Genomic DNA, 25140 nt, shown 5'->3' with positions numbered 1-25140 from the left:
AGGAGTAGAGGGTCTGCAGGACTGGTGGAGCAGGTATAGGATCAGCTGGCATACACCCACAACTTTTCCCCTTCCTCCCCAAACGGACACCAGCCAGAAAACCAGGTCACTTACAGGTGACTTGCTCCATATTCAGCTACAGCTGTGGCACAATCGCCAGTCTGTGGGCATGTGTGTGTGTGCTCAGATGTGTGTGACATGTAGTTAGGGGGCAGCCATCACATCCCATCACATCATATCTCATCTGGTCCTCTCTTTACTTCTGCCATTACCTCTCCTCCATGTTTCATTCTCCTCCCGCTCCCTCCTCCTCCTCACTTTTACACTGTCAGTATTCTGTCAGCAGTATTTGGTGGGGATTCCCTGGAATCAATTCAGAAAGAGGGAGAACCTGCTAAGCACACACATACACACAAACACACCAAATACACAATTCTCCACTCACCACAGGGAATGAAAACAGTAATATGAACTCACCCTTGGTCCGAATGAAAGCGCATTACAATTCATTTTCACCACAGCAGCTAGTGTACAGCCATGGCTTCATCTGTGGGTAATGTTTTTGGGCCTCTGCCATATAATTTGTTTTTACTAAGACTGTGTAGACTTAATCTCAATTAATAGAGCGCAGAAAAATAAAACTGTCATAACTCTTAAGGTCTTTTTTTATTGGCATTTAAAGTCACACAAAATGCAATCAGACGCTGATGGATGAACACAAGGTATCCCTTTCCGTCATTAATGAAACAAAAAACATTATATATATTTACATAATTACATCTGCATAAAAATACATTTAATGTTTGAAAAATCATAGTTGAGACGCAAAACCAAAACAATATCGTCACCTTCCTAATTTTTTTTTTCTTTGCCTAAATCATCAAATACTTAATATCTGGTTAAGTCAGCAGCTCCCAACCTCTTTTGAATCGTGACCCCATTTTAACATCAAAATTTCTGGCGACCCCAGACATTTTTTGCTAAAATTAATTAGTTTTTGATCATGTAATAGTTTGCTATACTATGTTGCAAATAAACGTTAATTTTAGACAACATTTAGGCTATATGATGTATATAATGCACCTTTTTGGTGTCTGCTTCTCAGTTTCTCTTGGAGATGACTTAGCGGGGCCAGGTGGGCAAAGAAATCTCTTCATTCTCTGTCTCGGTTTTCTGACTGTGACTGTGTCCGGGCAGGTTGAAGCATAGTAACGCATGTGGTCACATGATCGGGTCAATCAAGATATGCCTTCTCAGATATTATATCCTGCATTTTGTTCGAACTTGATTTTTATTAGGAAAAGTATGTGGTGTGGTTTTAATTATAATGAAATATATATTGAATCCTTAAAAAATATTTTTATTGCTATTTTTTTTTCTTTTTAGCATTTGCTAGAAATTTCAGGTGACCCCATTTAAATTCAACCCCAAGGTTGGAAAACGCTGGGTTAAGTTTTTTGTTTTTCCTGAAAAATCTGACAAATTACTTGATTTTAGGAAGGTGACATGCAAGATAAATAAAGAATAGGTGTGATAAATGAGTTGTCTAAAAAAATATAGGAGTAATGTAAATTTTTGTAGTCCCTAACTGTAATATCAGTGGTAACCTTTTCTGTTTTGTTTTTTCCCTTTTACCCTTGAAAATACTGTAAATATGTGTCACAGGATTCACTCCTTTTAACTTTTCCAGGCTATGATCAGTTTTTTCATATCTTAACCATCTGAAATTGTTACTTTTTTTTTTTTTTTTTTTTTTTTACCATTTCCTAATATTTACTGAGGTAATTTAGTGCTTGCTTGAACTAAATTTGCCACCTGCTGCATGGCCCTTACTATTACATGCCTGGGTGAGCCTCATAAGTTCTGTGTTCTGTTTCAGGATTTGTCTGGTTCAATTGATGACCTCCCTACTGGGACGGAGGTTGGTCTGGGCTCAGCCGTCAGCGCCGCCGGCTCCTCCAGCAGCAGCAGCAGTAGCAGCAGCCAAGGGGAGCAGGGAGGCACCACCAACCAGGGACAGTCGCCCTTCTCTCCACACGCCTCCCCCCACCTCCCCAGCCAGAGGAGCGGGCCTTCTCCCTCCCCTGTGGGCTCACCCGCAGGATCAACGCAGTCCCAGCAGTCGCGATCCGGCTCTGGACCCATCTCTCCTGCCAGCGGACCCTCTGCCAACAACACTGCACCAGGTAGGCAGCGAGACGTACCTTCAGAGCCTCCACCAGCATGTGCACATGGCCCTTTGTAATCTCATTTTATAATGGAAAGTAAAACAAGTAGCATAGCCTGGATAGATTTATTAGCAAAATTGTCACAAATAAACAAGGCGATCACTGAGAGGATTTGCAACCTCAGACCTGACACCACACTGCATTTTACATCCTGCACCACCGTGTTAGATTCCCAGGGAAATCTGCAAAATTGCTTTACAGCTTAAAGGGAAATTGCTTTGTGCCAACAAACAAGGACTGCTGTTTGAAAGCAAATGAGAAAGCAGAAACATACTGTTGATGTCACATCAGGTGTATTGCCTTTGACAGCAAGTGAAAACAGCAACTGGGACACCCCTGATTGGGCCGGTGCCAGCTCTTTAAGCACCTTTAAGGCTGTGTATAGTTAGTAAACCTGTAGCTGCTGTGAAGGTACCACAGCTTTCACACCTATATTTCTGCTTGACCTTTCCATTTGTATAGCTATTTAGAGCCCTAAGCCTGATTTCATTTATTTTTTGAATATGTGCATTTTAAGAGACCTTTAAAAAGGTCATGAGGAAAAGTGACCCTGATGCAGAGTCGGTATTTATATTTCCACAAATATCAACCCGCCATTTCTTAAGTGTAGCATGTTTTGTGCTGCAAGAATGTTTACCAGGTAAATGTGTCCCTAGCAGAGGTCAGCCGGTGATGGATTTTTAAAGGCCAATATATTAAGAGGAGAAAGGAGCAAGCCAAAACTGATTATTGGGCTAATATCACCTACACTCTGGGAAAAATCTTTTATTTTATGAACTGTATAACCAAAATATTGAACTAAAGTAAAAGTAAATAAATAAATAAATGGATCATTGAACATTAAACCATTAAAAGAGCTATGATTTCCCCCTAATGTCAGCAATTTTAAGAATTGGAATAGTAGTTTTCAGCCAGTACATTGCCATATCTAGAGTTTTTAACCCTTTAAGCCTTTGAATTTGCATCTGTAGATGTGTCATAAAAGCTGATGTGAGTATGTGCTTGTGTTCCTTTTCTTCAGTGGTTTTGTTTTACTGTGTGTTTTAGGGTCAAAACAGGGTGGAATAACAGAAAAAGACGGAGAGGAATTGAAATTTTACAGGTTTTTACCGAAGAAGGCACTCAGAATGTACATCAATATGAGATTTAGGATGTTGAACATGAACTGTGAACTGGAACACACTGAACATCAATGTGTATTCAAATTTTGGGCCAGTAGTTATTGTTTTGGGGCTCTTTTTTTTTCTAAATCAGTCCAGCTGCTTTTTGGCATCTGGTTGAACTCCAAAAAGCAGTTACACGATCAAAACTTGGAAACAACACTGTAAAAAAAAGAGGAAAATCACACCACTGCAAACAGTAAAAACAAAAAACACAAGAAAAATTGTGTAAAATAAAGCCCAAACCATCTATTTTTATAGCGAGTTGGTCTCACTCACTGCTCTGTGATTTGCCGCCCATTCTGCAGGCGGCGGGGAGTGCACTGAGCATGCTCAGATGTCTATGGAAAGAACAAGGTCTATTCTATCAGCACATTTTGAATTTCTTCCTGTTGGGGTGAATTTTTAGAAATATTTAAAATGAATCATACAGTCAGAACGCTCACCACAGACACGTCAGGAGTAAAAGGGTTAATCCATTGAACCAATTAATTGTTCTATCTTTTGCATCCAGGCAAATAAATATGAAGTTCGTCTAGTGATACAGATGACCATGTGTGACTTCACTGTGATATTTGTTTTCATTTGATGTGACTCTGTATTAATCATGTCATGTTCCTGTAATTCTACCCACTGGCTTTGCGCAAGTATTAGGTGGCATGTTTTTGTGAAAAGTCCAGATGGCCCACAGCACAACAGTGGCAACATCCCGGTTTAATAGCATCGCTTTTTTTTTCTTATCTTCAACTCACTATATAATCCAGCCCGATCAATTTTCATTCTGTTGGTTTGGACAGAGGATGAGTCTGGGAGCGCACTGCAGCAGAAAGACCAAATAATATCAATCTAAGTTGTCTAGACTTTGATATCTCTTCTGTATTTCAGATCCTAATTCAAACTGCTGCAGAAAATTACATCTTAGAGCAGAGCACTTCATCAAAAATGGCTCATTCATTTTCCTCACACAGTTTTTGTCCTTGCATAGTAGAGATTTGTAAGTCTTTGATCAAGCTATTGTAGAAAAATGTCCCTACATGACAGTGGGCTTTTATTAAAGTCCGGATACCTGCCACCTGTGGAGTGCACAAGTATTTTGGAGGAAAAAAAAAAAAAAATCAGTGTCTTCGCAGAATATTTCTTCTTCATTCTGAGTGTTAATGAATTGAGACTGACAGGTATTGGAGGACTTTCCATCTGATTTGTTGCCTTATCTAAGATATAGCAGGCCAAACAAGACACCAACAGGATTATCAGACAATGCACGGTGTGTCTGTCTGTCTCCTGAGGCCATTGCAGAGCACATAACAATTTAGATAAACACTGAGCATTATAAACAAGTGTGGATTTGATTTTCCTCAGACAGCCGGGTGAATGTGTGTGCGCTTGTGCACGTCGTCACTGTCTGGCCTCCCCGTCATCCCAGCACCTCTCTGCCCGATTGAGTGGCTGACCGGCGCATCAGCATGTCTCCGACCTGTCAGTCACTCTGATGAGGCGGGGCAAAAATGTCTTGAGCGAGCTCCCGATGCCAGCACCTCCTCCTCCTCCTCACCTCGCAGCTGCTTACTAGAGTGATTGACGCTAATGAAAAACTGGGACAGTGGTTTTCCAGGCGCTAGTGCCAAGAATCATGACGAGAATCCGGAATGAGACGGCAAAGACGGGAAGCGAAACCGATCGCTGGGACGTGATTAATAAGAAAATATTTAAAAATATTCCCCATGCCAAATAAATGGTGATAAAGCGTGGAGCAGTGAGTAACATCTGGCATGTTTTAGCGGCTGTACTACAATCAGTTTGAATTAGATCAAGGAGCAGCCAGCCTAAGAGAGACACAGGAGAACTAATGTGGTTAGCACACATCTGATTACTAACGCCCCGCTTTCTAACACTTCATCACAAGTTAGGACACTTTGGGTAATGTTGTCCTTTTAGTTTGTTGCAAGTCAGTGAGGAAAGGAAGGAGGAAAGCAGTAGTGTGTATTTATATGTGCATACATGTGTATTAAACATCTACATCTTCACTCACTATTACATCTACGCTCATAAAGCATGCTCTTATAAGTCCTTATATAACTCATATATACAGCTCTGGAAAAAAATTAAGAGACCACTGCAATTTCCTCTGAAATCAGCATGTCTGCATGTATGACAGACATTCCATTCCTGCATCTGTTGAATTCCAACACAAGTACACCTTATTCTACTTAATAAACACCTGATGAAGGAGACGTGTAAAAACCAGTACTGTGGCCATCACTATCTTCTTACAATAGGACTAGCTGGGTGGCAAAAACAGTACTATTAGTACTGCAAAAGTAATTGGAATCAAAAAATAACAATTGAAAACTACTCGACTTCCACCTGGGGTGCCGATAAGGGGGGAGGGGGGCGGTAAACATGACAAATTCATGGGGCCCAGTAGTTGAGGGAGGCCCATAGAGCAGTGGAGAGGGCCCAGTGGATATAGAATTTGTGGAAATTTCATGTAAGATCCACCGCATAAGAGTCTCATACAAGTCAGGAGGCGAAAGTTGAAAGAAGGTTAAGTTTCGTTTTCACGGTATCGTAAGTGACATTGTTTATGGACCGCAACCCCACGTACATACCCCCCCAACGATTACACTGGTCTACAAGGACAATGCTTCCAGAGTAAAAGTAATGAAATTTTACCACATGAGAGTCACTGATAAAGAAAAATCAAGTAAAAAATGCTGGTTGGCTGAACTTTCCAAGATGCAGCATTGGGTCAAAATGTGAAATTCAGGAATTAACGAGAGAATGGGTTTGACTCAAAAGGAATATTTGTCTCAGAGCTACAAGGTCTACTTCAAAACACTGTCTGCACATTAGAATACATTCACTTTACAGGTTCTATTTAGTGGAAGATTTATAAAACAATTATATAAATGTACATAAACCAATATATATGTGTAATAACACTTAATCATATACCTTGAAAACATCAGCACTTTTGTCATTTATTTTCCAATTAATCTTATTAAAATACGTAAAATTTAGCACATTTAATCTCTGAAGCAAATAATTTCTAAAAAATTGTAGACCAGTGTTATGCTTTCATGAGGCCCATAATTGGTAGCGGTGCCCCTGTCTGCAACAAAAGTGTTCCCAAACTCTGGGGACTGGTTTTTCTATCAGGACAATGCTCCTGGCCTCAGCTAGGTCAATAAAGGTGTGGATGACGGACCACCAGATGAAGACCCTGTCATGGCCAGCCCAATCTCCAGACCTGAACCCACTTTGAAAACTTCTGAAGGAAGCTGGATCATCATTAGCCATCAAACATTGCTGAGCTTCTTGAATTTCTCTGCCAGGAGCTGCATAAAGTCATCTAACAACAACGGTGGAGAGCCAAGACACGTGAAAGCTGTCACTGAAAATCAGGGTTATTCCACCAAATATTGATGTCTGAACTTTTACCAAGTCACAACAATAGTATTGTGTTGTTTAGAAATCAGTATGAACTGGTTTTCTTTGTATTATTTGAGGTCTGAAACCACCTGCATCGTTTTGTTATTTTGACCATGTTTTGTGTTCTGCAAATACATGCTCTAAATAATAATTTTTTGGGGGCGTGGAATTTGGGAGAATTGTTGTCGGTAGTTTAGAGAATAAAACAAAAATGTTAATTTTACTCAGACACATCAGAGAAAGTGATAATTTTGCAGTGGTCTTTTATTTTTTTCCTGAGCTGTATTCCCATTAATTAATTAGTTGCATATTGTCTCTTTATTAATCATTGTAAAGTACTTATTATTCTTGCATGGGCTCAGTTTTCCCACCAGCAACTTCCAAATTACTACTTATTGATAATAAGTTGTACATGAATGATCATAATATGCTTTTCTGTACATGAATTACAACATTTATACACTTTGCCTAATGAGGGCCTTCCTACCACCTCATCAGGACCTCACTGAGCAAAGTGTTTTAAGACTGTAATTCGTGTGCAGCAACTTACTTATTAAATATCAGTAATTAGGAGATTATTGTGGGAATAGTGTTAATTAACGGGCTAGTAGTTTTAGAATACGGTCAGGCAGAATAAGGCGTTAGTAAGTGCAACATAATGACTAATAAAGAGCCAATGTTTTACTCATATCTATGCTAATAAGCTACACGATACTGTTTTTATGATTAAAACCAGCTTTGTTCTCATCCAATAAACAAACCAAGCTCATTAAAAATCCAATTGAAAAGATTTTTCTTTTTTTTTTTTTTAATCTCCAGTACTTTGGATGCTAGTCAAAACAATTCAACGCACTAAACATGATGTCGCTGCTTGAGTTTACTTTGAGTAAACTAGTAATTACAGGCTCTTTGCTGTGATGGACTCTGCTCTATAACACTTACACTGGTCTTTTAGCAATGAGAGTGTGTTCTGTTACAATATGTATGGTCAAAGCTACTGAAAATCAAATGTGTATTTTTTTTTAAAAAAAATAACCTAAAGATGAATTTATGGAGTAAAAGTGCATGTGATTTTACATGAGAACTTGCCTCTATCAAAGTATGTGAACACCTGAAGACAAAACATAGTTACTCTGAAGCTGCTTGTTTTTATGGAGTTATCAGCCGTGAAATCATCATCCTAATTAAAATATTTTCAAACTTTATAAATGCTGACCTCACTAAAGTCATGTGGATTGTAGAGGCGACATGTAACACAAAGATAATGGCATAAAAGATACAATAAGACAAAATAAAAAAAATAAAATTGTTAAAAACCAGAGGATAGAAATTAGTTTTTAAAATATAGCTTGAGGAATATTATATAAAAGATGTAAAACGAGAAAAATTTCACAGAAAAAGAGACAGATACATTGTTTTTGAGTCAGTAAAAATAGATATTGTGGCAGCTTGTAATGGATTTTTGTAAATTTGGGTCCAGAGGAGACGTCAAACTGAATTTTTCTTCAGCTGAAACAGTTTGCAAGTATAAAAATATAAATAAAGAAAGTCAGCAAATATACTTGAGAGCTTCATAGCACCGTTATATATGACTATTGTTATATATATATATATACGCTATGTGTGTATGTGTGATAGTCTGTCACCAACCAGCCTCGCTCAGTGGACTGATCTGTCACATGTCTGAACACTCATGGGACTCGCGGTCTCCTTGACAGCAGTGGTCAGAGAAGAGTGGTTTCATCATGCTGTTCCTCTACAAAGAAAAAAAAAAAAAAGCCTAAACTCCCAGAAGACAGGTAAAGCGTACGTAGGAGCACATGAGCGCGGTTTCGAAGAACAGTTTATTTCACAGTTTCACACTACGCATACTGTATACGGTCGCACGTATAAATCGCTGATATATGCTTGCTTGGATGAGTAACAGTGTTGTCAGTGCATTTGTGCGAATGTATCGAAGACAGAACAAGCAAGAAACCGTGAGAGAAGGAGACTGACAGATTGGCAGCCTATCATACACCCATACACTCGCACAAATCTATCTTGTCGGAGCTCTATGGCACGCCTGTGATTCCCTCGTCTCCTCACTTCTCCTCATCTTTCTCCCGCTTTTCTCTCCCTCTCTCTGTCTCCCCGTGAAGCAAATCCAATACACTGTAACATTATCCGGGCCTCGCCTTGCTATTTGGATTCTCTCCCGGAGCCAAAAAGGCACACACAGGGCCAAATTGATTTTCCTGTTGCGCTAGATTTGTGACAGTCGAGCAGAAATCACATTGCTCAACTGCCAACCTCCCCCTCCTCTTCCTCATATACACATACACACATACGCAAAAACAGGCCTTTATTCACACACACACACACACACAACTCCTTCCTCCCAGTGTCTCTAAAGCAATTCAGAGCGTCCTCCGAATATTTTTCTCTTTCCTTGAGACATCGGGGACAAGGCGAGCAGCCATTCGTCTCTCAGCCGGATGGATGTGGGGTGAAAAGGGAGCGCCGGCATGCGAGCTTCCATCATGAACTGCGAGCTGTGGGAGAGAGGCGAAGTCATCTAGTCAAAGTGGAGAACACAAGGTGCTGAAAAACTTCCTTAGTTTATTTAGTCTCAGTTGAATTAGCCAGTGTAGGCCCGACATATTTGGAGATCTGCTGAAAACAACGTGCGGTTATGGGAGTAAACATGGATAGTTTGTCAGCAGGTTGATAGCCTGTCAATATGGTGTCACTTCCTGTCGACCACAGAAGGGCTGTCACTTCTACTCAAAGATGAGTTGAAGATGTATCCATTAACAGGCTGATCCTGATCCATATTCAATGAAACGTCACACAAATCGAGCACAGAAACTCAGTTGTCATCAGTCTGGATTGTGCTTCGCGTATGAAGCCGATAAGACAGAGAGATCTACACACCAGATGCTGCAAAAGAAGAAGAAACACAAACTATTTTCAGTGTCAATTTATTTTGGAAGCAACGATACTGTTGTCCGATGCGAGGCAGATTTTTCTTTGCTTTGCTTTGGTGCAGATGGATGATAAATTAAAGAAAGAACAACATAATTTAATGATAGAATTACCATTATATTACAATAGACCATCATTGCTTTTGTTGTTTTTGCAAGTTTGTAACGGCTATACAAATCATATCAATTTATGTACAACTGGAATATACAGGAAATATACAGGGTGGGGAAGCAAAATTTACAATGAACATTTAGTTGTTTTTTCTCAGCAGGCACAACGTCAATTGTTTTGAAACCAAACATATATTGATGTCATAATCATACCTAACACTATTATCCATACCTTTTCAGAAACTTTTGCCCATATGAGTAATCAGGAAAGCAAACGTCAAAGAGTGTGTGATTTGCTGAATGCACTCGTCACACCAAAGGAGATTTCAAAAATAGTTGGAGTGTCCATAAAGACTGTTTATAATGGAAAGAAGAGAATGACTATGAGCAAAACTACTACGAGAAAGTCTGGAAGATACCATCAAAGAAGAATGGGAGAAGTTGTCACCCGAATATTTGAGGAACACTTGCGCAAGTTTCAGGAAGCGTGTGAAGGCAGTTATTGAGAAAGAAGGAGGACACACAGAATAAAAACATTTTCTATTATGTACATTTTCTTGTGGCAAATAAATTCTCATGACTTTCAATAAACTAATTGGTCATACACTGTCTTTCAATCCCTGCCTCAAAATATTGTAAATTTTGCTTCCCCACCCTGTATATACAATATGAAAAATAGAAATATATATCAAACAAAATACAATGATTATTTAGTCTAAATGAGATCATCTGGACAGAGAAAAGAGGAAAAAACAGCCAAACTATAAAGAAAACTCAGGGACCTTGTAAAAGAAGCAAGATGCATAATACAGAGTGTGATTATTTAAGAAAACTGACCCATGAGAGTTTAAGATGTATTGAATCCAAATGGAGGTCACACTAAATACTGACCTTTTTCTTGTAGAAGCCGCTTAGTTCTGATACTGTGTATGTATTCCACGTATTTTCTTGTTGTATCTTTATAAAGAAACTGAGAAATAAAGATTCATTCTACTTACAGCCCCTGCAAAAACAACCCTTTTGCATAGTGCTTTTATAGTTCATCTTGGTTTACTTGGCTGTGAGTGTACTCAATAACTTGGATGAAGTCACTTAATACTACTCTAGTGTTATTGTCATTACTAATAGCAGTAACACCTAAACCAGGGATCTGCAAGCGTTACTATCTAAAGAGCCATTTTTGATTGAGGAAAAAATGTGACCGGAGCCATACAACAAATATTTAAAATCATCTACATTTTACCATGAGGGGGCTGTTCTTCTGTAGCCTATTTGTGATTAGTTTGTATTTAACTATTTAACTTTGTATTTCCACTACAATAATTCAATGTTTGCTGCATTTATGAAATTATACAACACAGGGGTAAAACATGCAGCCTGGAGGCCAAAACCGGCCCACCGAAGAGTCCAATCCTGCCCCTGGAATGAATTTGTGAAATGCAAAAATTACATTGAAGGTATTAAAAATCAAGGATATGAAAATCATTTTAGGTCAATTCGATCTAAAGTGGGTCAGACCAGTAAAAAACTATCATAATAACCAATAAATAATGAAAACTGCAAATTTTTCTCTTTGTTTTAGTTTTAAAAAAAAAGTTAAATTCTTTACATTTACACACTAGCCTTTTACAAAAAATGTAAACAACCTGAAATGTCTTAAGAGTAGTATGTCTAATTTTACCAATATTCCGCCTGTTACTAAATGTTTTGTGTATTAGTAGATCTGCTGTGATCTGTAAGTTATAATGCACATGTATAAATTATAAACTAAGGCATAATATTGTTAAAATTGCTGTTTTTTTTTTTTAAAACAATTTTCAGGTTTATATTTGTTCATGTTATGTTCAAGTACTGTTTGAAGATGTAAACATTTTCATTATGGAATTTAACTTTTTTTTACTCAAAAAAATAGAGCAAACTTTGGAGTTGACATTATTTATAAATTGCTATCCTTTTATTTATACTGTTTAACTGGTCCGGCCCACTTTATAAAATATTAGGCTGTATGTGGCCCCTGAACTCAAATGACTTTGACACCCCTGTTATACAACTACAATAAAGAAAACATTCAAGATTTGTACAATTTTTTAATAATGTACACTATTCCCAAACAAAATTCCATTGTGTAATAGATAAAAAGCTCAACTTTCATGTATATGGTCTGACTTTTAAACAGCCAAACTACTAACAAATGCAAACTGAGTATCTTGTATTCAATTTGGTAAGAAAATAATGTAGTGTGACATACATTTTGGTTTATATGCTGTCGAGAAATTATTTGATTCTGTGTAGCTATAGCCTGCACATTTTTGCAGATGGACAATATTAGAATTGATTTAGGCCTATAACAATGTTAAAAAGTAATGGTTCATTCAGTTCATTTCAAAATGCTCCTATGTTTTTTGACAAGGGGAGCCATAGAGAGAGGCTAAAGAGCCACATTTGGCCCAGGAGCCATAGGTTGTAGACCCCTGACCTAAACCTAAGCCTCAACATCTCAACATGTGCTCTTCCACCTCTTCTTCTTCTCATTTTGCTTAATAACTGATCAGATATTGCCTTCATTTCCTGTGGCTGGTCCAAGAAACATCCACATTAGAAACAAAACAAGCTACAGTTGTGTTTAACTCTTTTTGTTGGACCAAGTTGAGGATTCACACCCTTATAATTAAGGTTCAGATCAAACCAAAGAATCCAAAAGTCCAGTCTTGTGTGTGTGTGTGTGTGTCATCATGACTGTATGTGTGATGGCCTTATTGGATCCTCATTTTCAGAATTGGTCCTTGTTTGTTAGTAATTTTATCTTTGTGAGTGTTTGTGAGCATGTGTCTGTGTATTTTTATGTCTGAGTGCTCATCAGTTGAAGATCTGTTCCCATATTTTGCAACTTCTAATTGACACAGAGCACATCCACACTCCTCCACTCCACCCCCCGACTTGCTATATCTGCTGCAGGAAATACTCATCTCCCCCTCTTCTATTTTTCTCCCTTTGTCTCTCCGTCAAGGTCCTCAGAGGTCCAGTTAACAGTACCCCCCCCTCATTCCTCTTCCTCCTCCTCCTCCTCCTCCTCCTCAGTGCTCCACACTCCCCTCTTCCATCCCTCCTAACCCCTTCAAGTTTTTTATTTTCTCCTAAAGAGGTGATTGGAGCTTGCAGGCGAGCGCTCGGGAGAGTTTAAGCTGTTTATCTGCACTTCGCTTCAAGTGCTTCCAGGGCCTAGAAAAGGACAGAGAGGTCAGGGCGAGTGGAGGAGGCAGAGGGGAAGGAGGCTTAGATAGAGGTTTGGAGACAGAGGGAGAAAAGGCAAGGCCTGTCCAGTTTTGGTAGCTCAAGGGTCCATTCATATGAATCTACTCCAACCTGTTTTGCATCTACTTGTGTCCTTTGCAAAGTCCCCCAGTCTACCCTGTGGTTTGTATCGAGTTGTTCTTTTTAATGCATTTTTTTCTTAAACTATGCTAATGAGAACTACGGATAGAATTTACACTGTTGCAATGATGCTGGTCTTTTTCCTCACCGGTGTCAAAGGTCAAAAACAAACAACTGACACATCTCCAGCTATGACCTCAGATCAAGCTTGCTTAAAATAAGGGTGGTCATTTTTTTTAAAACAATGTCAGTTTACAGTTTATCAGTGAAAGACAAAAGAGCAAAATAAGCAACAAAATACCCACCGCTCGAAAATACGCCACAGGGGTCCTCAACCCAAACTTCTATTTTTCCTCTGTTAGCGGTGGAAGTTATTACAAGAAAGCTGCAGAAAAGGGTTGAGGAGGGGGTTGAGATTTTATGCAAGTGTGTTTTCCAGTGAGTGGAGCCAAGCAAGTTTTCTAGTCACACCACTCCCTAAGAGGCTGCTTGGTGGGAACACCGCCTCTGGCTGTCCCTGTCCCTCTCTCTTTCTCATTATTTTTATCGTGCTCGCTTTCTCTTATGTTCCCTCTTGTGTCTCACGTTCCCTCGTCCCCACCCTTTCCACTCTTCCACGCTCTCCATCTCTGTTTGCCTCTGCTGCTTTCTTAGCTCAGAGCATTGCTGTGGTACAGGCGTCCCACCGAGGAACAAGGCTGAATTTTCCATCCACATTTCTGCCTCTGTTCCTCCCTGTTATTTCTCCACATCTCTCCTCCAGCTCTCTTTCTCCACTTCTGTCCTTCCCCTTTTTTTCTTTTTTTTTTTTTTTTTGCTCACTCCCTCTCTCTTGTTCCCATCCCCATCAACACATCAACCCCCCTCTATCCCTCCCTCCCTTCTCCACAACTCACCCCCTCTCCCACATGCCTCCGTCTATCCTCCTCCTGATGGCTGCTCGTGTTCGAAGTGAAACAGCAAAATGCCCTCCCCGCAGGCATTACATTCACAAAGCACACCGTCGGCCAAAACAGAAAAAAAGCCGCCTGCTTGCAGCGTTAGCCGTTTAGAGAAATCCCATTCTAACTCCGTCCGACTGGAAAACCCTAACCGGAGCACAGCGCGCAATTATTCTCCCTCCCCAACACCTATTTCCTTGCTTTCTTTCACTCCATCGCTCTCTCCCCCGCATCTTGCTTGCTGTTTTTTAGCTTAAGCTGCAGTTTTGCTTTACTTACAGTTGCTACTCAGCGTTGGAAGTAATGAGGATCTTGGGAGAGCGCTTGTTTTGCGAGCCACTGCAGGCCTGCCCTCGTCCCCTACAGGGAGAGTTAACTGGCATTAGCCCCCGGCTTGGAGAGGCATTGACTCGCACCCATTGAGATCTAAACCACCATTATTGGAGCCCGCTGTTTATCTGCCTCTTTCCCCTAAAGACACGCCAAGTAGGGGATATTACCTTGGTGTGTGCATACGTGAATGTGTGTGTTTGTTGAGTTGTGCAGGTGCGTGTGCATTTACAGCCTAAGGGTTGTATTAAGAGATGGTGCTGAAGCAGCCCTTTCTCTCTATTCTACACCGGTCTATTAGTGCTTACTGCCGTTACCTCACTTTAGCCAAAATGGGCCCCGCTGCTCCGAGGGGTCTGTGATTGTGAGAAATAGTTAGAGAGAGTGTGTGTGTGTGTGTGTGTTGGCAAGCTGAGGCAACACTGCATCTTTGTGAACACATAATGCTGCAGACTCATAACCATGTACACACATGTCTGCTAATGCACACCCACTCCTCCCTTTCATCTGCAATTAATAAAAGTCTTTTCATTGACTCTCTGGTTGACTTTTCATCATTGGCATTTTACACATACACACACACACACACACACACAGTCGCTCCAAAGCTTTATATTACCAAGTCCCTGAAACAAAACAGAAATATGGCCACAAGTGCTCTCCCTTGGCTTTGAACTTCTCTGGCATTCACGTATGAAACCCTGATGAAAAACGCTTCAAAGACCACACTCCGTCTCTTCAAAGGAGACTCAGGGTTGCCTCGGCAGTTGTTGCACAGGAGAAATTTAAAAATGCGTATTGGGTTTTTAGCAGGGAGCATTATCTCCGAAAACGCAATGAACTCCTATTACTTGTGGCCCTGCTGCTTTGTATCATGGGAAAGTAGGAGAAAATGGATGTGCTCACTAAGTGCCTTTTTACAAAGAGGAAATTACAGTTATTTGACTCCTCAGCTGCATTCCAAACAGCATCCTTATTTTAAATATCTTCCTGTTTGCTCTTGGACTTCACACAGCAGGTCCAGTCTTGTTAAACCTCCATCAGCTTGGCCATTAGATCTTTTCATCATGAAAGCCTAACGCTCTCCGATAGATAACTAAAAGACAAACATTTGTACAGGTGGCGAATCAACATGAATGAATTGTGTAGACCTGCTATGAAATGATAAACTTTAGTTCCAGCAACGCATTAGTGAAAGATATTATATGATATAATTATTGTTACAATAATATACAACTACAAATTAAGAGTAACATGCTAATTTACTGGTTTCCACTATTGATGGACAGGATTATTTATTCATCTTATTTATTCATCGTATTTTTTTGTATGTTTTTGGCTCAGATGGATGTTACTAAAGCTGAAAATGGGTGAAGGAACAAGCTTTAAATGTTCAAGGTAACTTTATTTATACTCGTAGGTAGATCAGTTCTGCAATCCGGAGAGGGCATCTCAAACATTATACATAAAAAATATTAAAACCACAGGACACATTCAGGGGACAGATTAAAAACAGCACAGACAAAAGACATGGACAGGTACTCCCAGCAGCTCAATGATCCTAGTTAAAACAGACTAGAAATAAATAGATAAAAAACAGACTAAAATAAATAAAAGTCATCAGATATCACAAAAAATGCCAATATAAAACCTGTTAAAAGCATGATGAAACAAGGTAAGGTGAGGCTGACACAAACATTCAGAAATTGCATTCTAAGCTCACAATACATGAAGTTTTTTGGGCAGGGGAGGGTTACAGATTTGATGTGTAGGAGGCTGGTGTATGCAATTATAATCAACAGAACAAAACACTATTGGAAAGAAAAAAGAAAAAAACTACAAAAGTACTCAGAGAGCACAAGATCAGTCCTGTCGTCCCCCCCCCCCCCTCCCCAGATCTCGACCAAAATTTAATCATTTGTTCCTTGTGCCAGTATAACATTTCCTGAAGGAGGTAAAAATATAAACATGATATAATGATATAATACAGGACAGCAAGACATTTCCATGCCACTGATTGCCACATGTGCTCAGTGTTATAGAACACCTATGGGATCACTGTCTCTGTAAGGCTACACAGATGCATGCAAGGAGAGAAGACACTTCTAAATAGACTGTTAGGAAGATTCTGCAGGGTTTAGTTCAGGGAACACATTCAGCCCAATATTATCTCAAGTGGGTCAGACCAGCAAAATAATAGCATTATCATGTCAACTCTAAATATTTCTCTGTGCTTTACAGTGAAAAAAGTAAACTTACATCATGAAAATGTTTAAATCTATAAACTATGCTTTAAAAACAGTGACCATGAACAACCTGAAATTTCTCAAGAAAAATAAGTGCAATTTTAACAATATTATGTCTGAGCTTATCATTTACACATACACATGTATATTAGGTCTTACAGATCGTAGTAGATCTACAACGGCACCAAACACTTATTAACAGGCATAATAGTGTTAAAACTACTCTTACTCCTCTTAAGACACTGGAGGTTGTTCATTTGTGTTCAGGTTATTCACATTTTTGTGAAAGGATAGTTTGTAAATGTAGACGTTTATTTTTCTTTTTTTTTTTTACACAAAAAGACAATATTGTGGAGTTGTCATTATTGATGGGATAATATGAGTATTTTTTTTGTCTGACCCACTTTAGATCGAAGTGGGCTGTATGAGGACCCTGAACTAATATGAGTTTGACACTCTTGATTGTTAATATCTTTAATGTAATTTTTGCATTTCAGAAATTCATCCCACAGGCCAGATTGGACCCTGTGGTGGGCCGGTTTCACCCACAGGCCATATGTTTGACACTCCTAGTGTAGATATTAAAACAACCACTTCATGGTTAATTAAGGTGAACAAATCATTTAATAATGCTTTAATAATCTGAACTGAATGAACTAGCACAGCTTTTAGCATTATGATCTGAAATAGCAAATAGATGTACACACAGTAGTATTTACCAAAACAAACCATACAGACTTATGAATGCACATAAACTTACACAAATATGTGCAGAAAGAAATATCATATACCACAGCTCCACAGTAACATGAAATACATGTGGACACCAGTCAAAAGAAAACAGCCTGAATGGCTAAAACATTTCCCAACCATTTATTTGTTTTACATTGCAATTCATAGCCGGCACAGGCAGTTTTTTTTTTCCTGTGGACAGGAAAAGATATACAGTCAGCTCCTGCTGACATTTAGCTCTTTCTCCTCTCTCACTCAGCGGCATGCGGAGAAGACCTGCACGTCAAAGATTCAGCGTATGAATTATTAATGGTGAGGATTAAACGTGCCAGGACTCACTGTGGAGCCTGTTTGTTTTATTTGGACATAATTATTTAAAGGCACCTTGTTAAAAATGATAGTGAGGTGAGGAGAGGAGAGGAGAGGAGAGGAGAGGAGAGGAGAGGAGAGGAGAGGAGAGGAGAGGAGAGGAGAGGAGAGGAGAGGAGAGGAGAGGAGAGGAGAGGAGAGGAAAGGAAAGGAAAGGAAACAGAGGAAGACGAGGGAAGATGTAATGGGAGAAGATGTGAGTCTGCTTTTGTTCAGTAATTGGTAGTGAAATAATTACAAAGTGCTTAAAGACTCACCTCCCTGGAAAGAGGGGAAGGAAGTGTGAGGCCTTGACTTCACTCCTCTGTTATCTGTTTTTCAATATACTCTTTCTGACTAAGTGTTGATGATACTTGTCATTATTGTTGTCCCTTTTTTCTCTCTCTCTCTCTCGCACACATACATACATTTCTTTGCATTAATCATCCTCGGGGGCAACATAACATGCGTGAATATTTGGAGAGAGTAGCGGAGCGTTGAGGGCACTGTTCTCTATTTATACTCTCATACTGGCCTATAAACACACACGCGGTACAAGCTGCTGCCGCCACCACTGTGCCATCCAAACAAACAGAGTCTGACAGCATCGCTGGTGCCTGGCATGCATCCCTGCACACACACAAAACACACACACGCAAAGGCTAGCCTTCATCGGAGGGTCGACTCTCATAGTTTAAGGGTTCAATAAACTCCTGCCAGCATACTTCATCCTCGCTACCCACCCACCCATCTAAACTCATGCTGCTGCTAAATCTGTCCCTCTGGCAACAAACAGCCTCTGGCAACAAATGACCCTCTCCAAAAGACTTTAGGCTTCTGCAATCAGGCACAGACAAACAGTACAATCAAGTGTTAAAATACACACTGAAACAGGGGCACGGCGAGGAAAATATTTTCTTCCACACACCTACAGTCCATTCCAGCAATAGAAAGCAAAATTACTTTGCAAGAACTATGCCTTGGGTATCACATTCTTATGCTAATTTCTATCTGTACTCAACTACATTCCAGAAGGAAAGTTTGTATTTTTCCTCCCGCAATTTCACTGCATTGTTTTTAATTTAAGTTTTTATGTTGTTTTCTGACTCTTGGAAAGCACTCTGTGACTTTTTGTCTGTGAAATGCACTATACAAATATATTTTACAGCTTACTCACATCGACGCACAAAGCTATGTCCTCTGGAAGCGCATTTGTTATTTAGCCAATACTCAAACAGCTCCATCTCACAACCTCATGTAAAACTGGTTTCCGTCGGTTTTCTTTGATCAGTCAAATGTCATGAAGATTTTGAGCCTTACAAGTTGTTTGCTAAAGAAATAGAGGAAAAATAGACAGCTTTTCAGTTCGGTTCAACTTTAGTGTTGAAGCTGTGGCTGAAAATCACACATTTTCTTTAATTTACATTAACAATGTCAAAATAAACTTAGTCTTGACCAGATGAAGTATTAAGTGCTACCTAATGATGGAGTAGCACAGTATAATGTAAACAATGTGAAACATGCTGCATGTGGAGTCATTTCACATTAGGCATTGATAGTTTTCCTGTCAGCAAGTGAAGGGTTTGAGTTCTTTCACCGCTATACCTCATGAGCTGTACACAAATAGGAACACAAAGCTAGCATTTCTAGTGTTATTTCAGAGTTGCTTCAACGTTCGCAGTGACGTTTCCCCTTCCCTCTCACCACATGGTGACAGACTAACTAATCGAATATTCTCTCTTTGAAGGAGCGCCGCTGGATCTATTCATGTGTGAGGCAGGGGGTCTGTGTGTGTGTGTGTGTGTGTGTGTTTCAGCATATATCCTATGTGTATGTCTGCAGTTGCGTGCTTACTTGTGCGCTTCAGAGTGTTTATTTACACGTATTTGTGCAATTACATTTGTGTGTGTGCATGCGTGTGTGTGTGTGTGTGTGTGTGTGTGCGTGTGTGTATGCGTGTGTCTGTGTGTGTGAGTAGGCGGTCGGTGGATGGAAATGTTGTTTATGCAGTTTTATGCAAAGCAATTATGTTGACTTAATTGGGTTTGTTTGTGTGGAGAGTGTGCCACCTCCAGTCATGTATTACTGCTGTGCACCACGGACAGACACATTACACACACTTACACATACACACACATGCACAAATACTTCTCTAAGCAGCATATTTTCTACTACGTGATTGAATAATGTGAAGTGTGTTCTCTGGAATAAGGGGTTTTTATGCGTTGTGAGTTTTAAGGACATTGTAGAAAAATTACAGCATTCCAGCTGAACTTTGTAAAGTATCATTCTAAGAAAACGATTACTCTTGGCACATTCCTCATTCAGTATAAAAGCAAGTCAACTAAAGTCAATTGGTGTATGTGTAAGTAAATGCGAATTTGTGTCATTGTCAAACAGAACTACAAATTGTTAAACGTTGCCTGTGGTTTTGCTCATACTGCACGCATTAAACAACATAGTGTTCACTTCATTTGAAGAAATGCACAACACACTCTGTCTAGATGTTTGTCCTTCTTCTCCTCATCGTCTCAGGTCGACACATGCAAAGATAAAAGGTTAATTTGCCATCTCTCTCCTTCCTCTGGGCCAAATCAATTTCACCATAGTCTCCGTCTGCCATTGTCCTAATCAGACCCTCAACTCACTATTGGATTTCAATGGAAAAGGCACAGCCCAAAGACCCACACAACCACGGAATCAATGATCCTCAAATGGCTCTGGTTTTCTACAGGGGATCACTCTAGCTTTAATGCTTACACAAGGAAGTGGCACACAGGCAATGACTTGATATTGTCCTCTGGAAGCACATTTGTCATTTAACTAATAGTGGAACACAAACAGGTTCATCCTCTAACCTCAGTCAAAAATGACATTTTTGACATACCACTGTTTTCTGTTTTCTTAGATCAGTCAAATGCTGTAAGGCCATAGACATAGATAACTTTTGTGCTGTTGAAAGAAATACAAGGAGAAAAAAAAGAATAAAAGTGGTCCTTCAGCTCTTTATTATTTCATCCGTTCCTGACCTTGTTTCCATGCAATAAAAAAAGCCAAAGTCACACATGCTTAATTTGAAAGTTTCAAAGACAAGGTAGCACCATTTTCCCTGTTCATATTCTTATTTTATGTTGTTCTCCAGGTTCAACCATGGCCCCACAAAACTCTGGGAATGGACCAGATGGAGCCCACCCTCCAATCACCCGCTCACCTATGGCTCAGGAGAGAGGTATGTGTACACTATATGTGTATCCATCCAGATATTATTACTACTAAAAATGATTTTATTGAATAGACAATGATAATCGATAATAGGATGATGGTAATTGAAACATTTTCCAAGAACAAACCTTAAGAAGATGTGCATTTTGCATTGTGGAGTAATTTTGTGGAATGGTATGGAGGAAAATATCAATCAATTTAAGATGATGCGTAAAATTTTATTGTTCAGGGGTATAATAACAAAGAACAAGAGTGTAACGGTAACAGTAGCTGATGGTGAAGGTGAAGGTGTTATGGGCTTGCTTTGCTTTCTTCTTTTGGGGACTGAAAATTGACCTAACTTTGTGTATTATATTCACACATTGATTAATCATATAAACATAAAATAAACATTAAAACCAGGGTGGGACAGAATAAGTTCAGGTTCTTCCGTCTCCATTTCGGACAAAAAGTCTTATTAATGTGTTACATTGAAATAATTGAACATTTTGTATGCCATTTTTGTTTGGTCTTTATTATGAAGTATTCTGCAGAAATCTGTGTTGTTTTTTTTCTTTTCCTTTTGTTTAGCTTAATGATCTTGTTCTTTTTTGTGTTTGAAATAAATGTATCATCATCATAATTTAGTAGAAGCAATAAGATAATCTTAGAATTTTCAGATCAATACTTTTGGTCAAATAATTGCTTTCTTTTGTAAGTAGCTGTGTAATAAACATTTATAATTGCAGAATAAACCCAAAGAGAGTCTTAACTGAGCAAACGGTGCTTATACTTGTCTCACAGTGGAAAACCAAAGTGTTTTTTCATGCAAATAGGGCCACAAGATGTTTACACAGAGGTATAAAAAATGGCCATTTTAGTATTATACACTTTATATTTCTTTGCCCTTAAGTACCTGCCGCTACAGAACGTCTCTTTAGTATTTCTCACTTTCCACCTGTCTGTGCAGATCCTCATCTACCTTTTTAAACATATATGGGACCTGAAAAGCTTTTTGTGCTGCAGGAGGATGTTGTGAACACTTGTGATAACACTTACAAGGTTTTGCTTAAGTGGCTGATAGGATAGTTCATGGGAAAAAACGTGACTTGTTAAAAATTGAACAGTAACTTTATTCATGCATTCAAGTCAGGGTGTATATGCGTTTAGATTTTTTTTGTTGTTGTTGTTGTTTTTTTTTCTTTTTGACAGAGCCATTTCAGTTTTGGCTGCAACTTGCCGCCAAAAACTTGTAACAATAATGCTAACCCGCAAGCCATGCATGCCAGCTGAAGGGGAAATTGTTTCCAGCAATTATGACCACTTCTCGAGTATTACTAAAAGCGGCAGAATTGCTCATTAGAAGAAAAAAAATCCACACAACATTGCCAAAAAAAAAAAAAAAAAAAAACACAAAAGACTGGGATGTAACCTTAATGGAATGACTGTGATGCTCTCTCTCTATCACCCACCAAAGAGCAGTTAACATCAGAGAGAGACAGAGGGAGTGGATGGATGAAGACGGAGAGAGAGGGAGGCACTGTAAAAGGTTATTTCCCAACATGATGAAATCAAGCCGAAGATTTAATGCTGCTCTCTAATGCCTGTAAACCTAGAGCCCTTCCCAGCCCGGTCCAGGGAAATACAGCGCTGGTTAACAGGCCTGGCTGTTGTTTTTGCTGTTTTCCTAGCTAGGATTAACCCCCATACACATACACACACGCCTCACTTTGTTCAAGTGCCTGCCTTCCTAAAAGCCTCTCTTGTCTCTTCATTTCCATAAATCCGCTGAATGTCCCTTTACCCCCCCCCCCCCCCACACACACACACACACACACACACACTTTCTCTCCCGTGCTTCGTCGGCTGCCTGTTGTTGTTGTCCGGCTGAGAGCTTCATTCGCTTTGCCAGAGAGACAGAAAGGTTTATGTGTGTCAGAGTGTGTGCGTCTAAAGAGGGAGAGGGAACGAAGCAGAGAGAGAGAGAGAGAGGAATCCTTGAATGTGTTATTTGCTTTTAGCACTGTCTGCACAATGTTCCTCTCCCCATCCATTTTCCAGGCAATTTAAAGTGCGGTATTACACACTGTATTTTTTCTCCTCTTCTCCCAGAATCCCCTTACCCTAATGGAAGCAAAACATTACAATAATGTCCTCGCTCCTTAAACCCAGCACTCGCAGCCTAAGCACTTTCAGGCCCCAGTCGCTCTTTTCCCTCTGTTGCACTGTCTTTCCCTCCCACACACACTTACTCTTAGCCTCTCTTCCCGCCTTGGCCTCTGTCTCTTCTCCGCAAACACACACACACAGAGCGTTTATTGCTCTCGTTCTCCGTTATCTCCCCCCACACACTCAGTAACACAAATATGTACACCCATGTATGTGCACACAAGCGTACGGTGAATACACACATAGCATTTTTAAAGTTTTATCTCCCTCCCCTCACATTTTCTCTTGCTCTCTTTGCAGAAACAAGGAATTATACAAGTGTCAGCTTGCACTTTCTAACTCCATCTCTTCTCTAAACCCCACAGTCGCTCAAAAGTTGCTCTGTGCATGATCATTCAACAAAACGGATAGCTATCAAAGTTTACAGTCAAGCGGACCCAATCCATTAACACCAAATCTGTAATACTGAATCCCCTCAACACACACACACAAGCGCACTCTCTATTTCTTTCAATGGCCATCCAGCGACCTTTCCCCGTTTGCGGTGAAAGGTGGTTTTAAAAATGAACAGGACGGCAAAAAAGACTGAGGCCCATGCGAGAATTGCTTCAAATGTCAATTTGAATGGTGAAGGCGAGTTCGGGCCTGAGAGGCTTTGACACATCTATTGACAGAACGGCTTAGAATAACATAGTAGCCATGGTCAAATCCCCTGCTTACTCTGTGGCGAATGAAGCATACGGATGGCTTTTTTATTACCAAAGCATGACCCTTTTTTTTTTTTACACAAACACACACTGACACTGGCATTTGCAGTTAAACACATCTTTAAGGCCAGATATCTGCTAGTCCTGTGGTTTCACTGTGATACGATGCACAAAATGTTCTCTATATTTGTGTTTATTTGTACTCAGTGTTCCTTTTACATGTCAGCCTGTCCTTTTAGTGCATGATTTCTCAAATGCTGTGCACCATTGCATTACTTATCGATGTGTATCTCCGAGTAACAGGAGCCAGTGCCATGGTAAAAGATTAGGGCTTTCATCCAGGGGAAGGGTAATTTTACATGAGGAAAGTAAATGGGTATAAGCTAGAGAATAATCACAGCTGCCCACGCTCAATCCCTCAGTCAACATTTGATTTCACCAAGCAGGTAGAGTCTGTGTTGGAAAAACACCCTTGGTTGGAGGAGTTATGCAAGCAGACTGTTGAGTTTGGCTTTTATTTATGTGTCCATGCGTGTCTTTCAGGGTTCATGTCCAATATGCAGAGAAACCAGGGTGGTTCCCAGTTTGCCTGTCCTCAGTCTGGTCCTCCCATGTCCCCCCACCCTGCACCTGGAGGCCCATTGTATCCTGGAATGGGTCCCTACTCCCAAAGTGGTCCCACAGGCCCTTATGGATCTCAAGGATCACAGTACGGACACCAAGGTATGAAGCTGTAGCGAAAACCTTAATTCAATTCAGTCTAAATGTTGTCTTCATTGGTGCACTTAGACTTTAGAGGTTCATTGTGAAATATTGAGGGATATAAAGTGTCTGAGTGTCGCTCTGTACTCACTCTGACCCTAAACTGCCTGCTAGAGGTCTAGAACTTTTTTTTTTTTTTTTGAGGGGGGGGTTCTTTTTTTTCCTCTCTAAACTGAAGTTATTTATCACCATTTATTATAAAATAATTCTCTACATTTTGCATTTTTCAGTGAAAATCAGGTATTTTCCTATACTTAATTCACTGACCATACGGATGTCCACAAAAGCCCAGGGTAAATTCAAACTTTATTTTATCAAAACACAGAAAACAGAAGAAAAAGTGAGTTTTTCAGCCAAAATATATCACTAAATGAAAATAACACTAGTGTCTACAACCACTGCATTTGTCAAACTACATGATAATTTTATTGGTGA

General features: G+C 39.7%; 1 protein-coding gene across 3 annotated transcripts in view; it reads left to right on the top strand.

The window, feature by feature from the left end:
* The window catches only part of LOC115413802 (AT-rich interactive domain-containing protein 1B-like), a 228568-nt gene that overhangs the window by 150983 nt on the left and 52445 nt on the right, over nucleotides 1-25140 (top strand). For all 3 annotated transcript variants that reach the window (XM_030126899.1, XM_030126898.1, XM_030126900.1), the window contains exons 5-7: nucleotides 1880-2186; nucleotides 21009-21095; nucleotides 24487-24666. In XM_030126899.1, coding sequence (XP_029982759.1) covers nucleotides 1880-2186; nucleotides 21009-21095; nucleotides 24487-24666 — 574 coding nt within the window. The remainder of the gene's footprint in view (nucleotides 1-1879; nucleotides 2187-21008; nucleotides 21096-24486; nucleotides 24667-25140) is intronic.

The sequence above is a fragment of the Sphaeramia orbicularis genome, chromosome 22 (assembly GCF_902148855.1).
Source record: "Sphaeramia orbicularis chromosome 22, fSphaOr1.1, whole genome shotgun sequence".
Lineage (NCBI taxonomy): Eukaryota > Metazoa > Chordata > Actinopteri > Kurtiformes > Apogonidae > Sphaeramia > Sphaeramia orbicularis.
The sequence above is the reverse complement of the archived record's forward strand: the minus strand, read 5'-3'. Positions and strand labels throughout refer to the sequence as shown.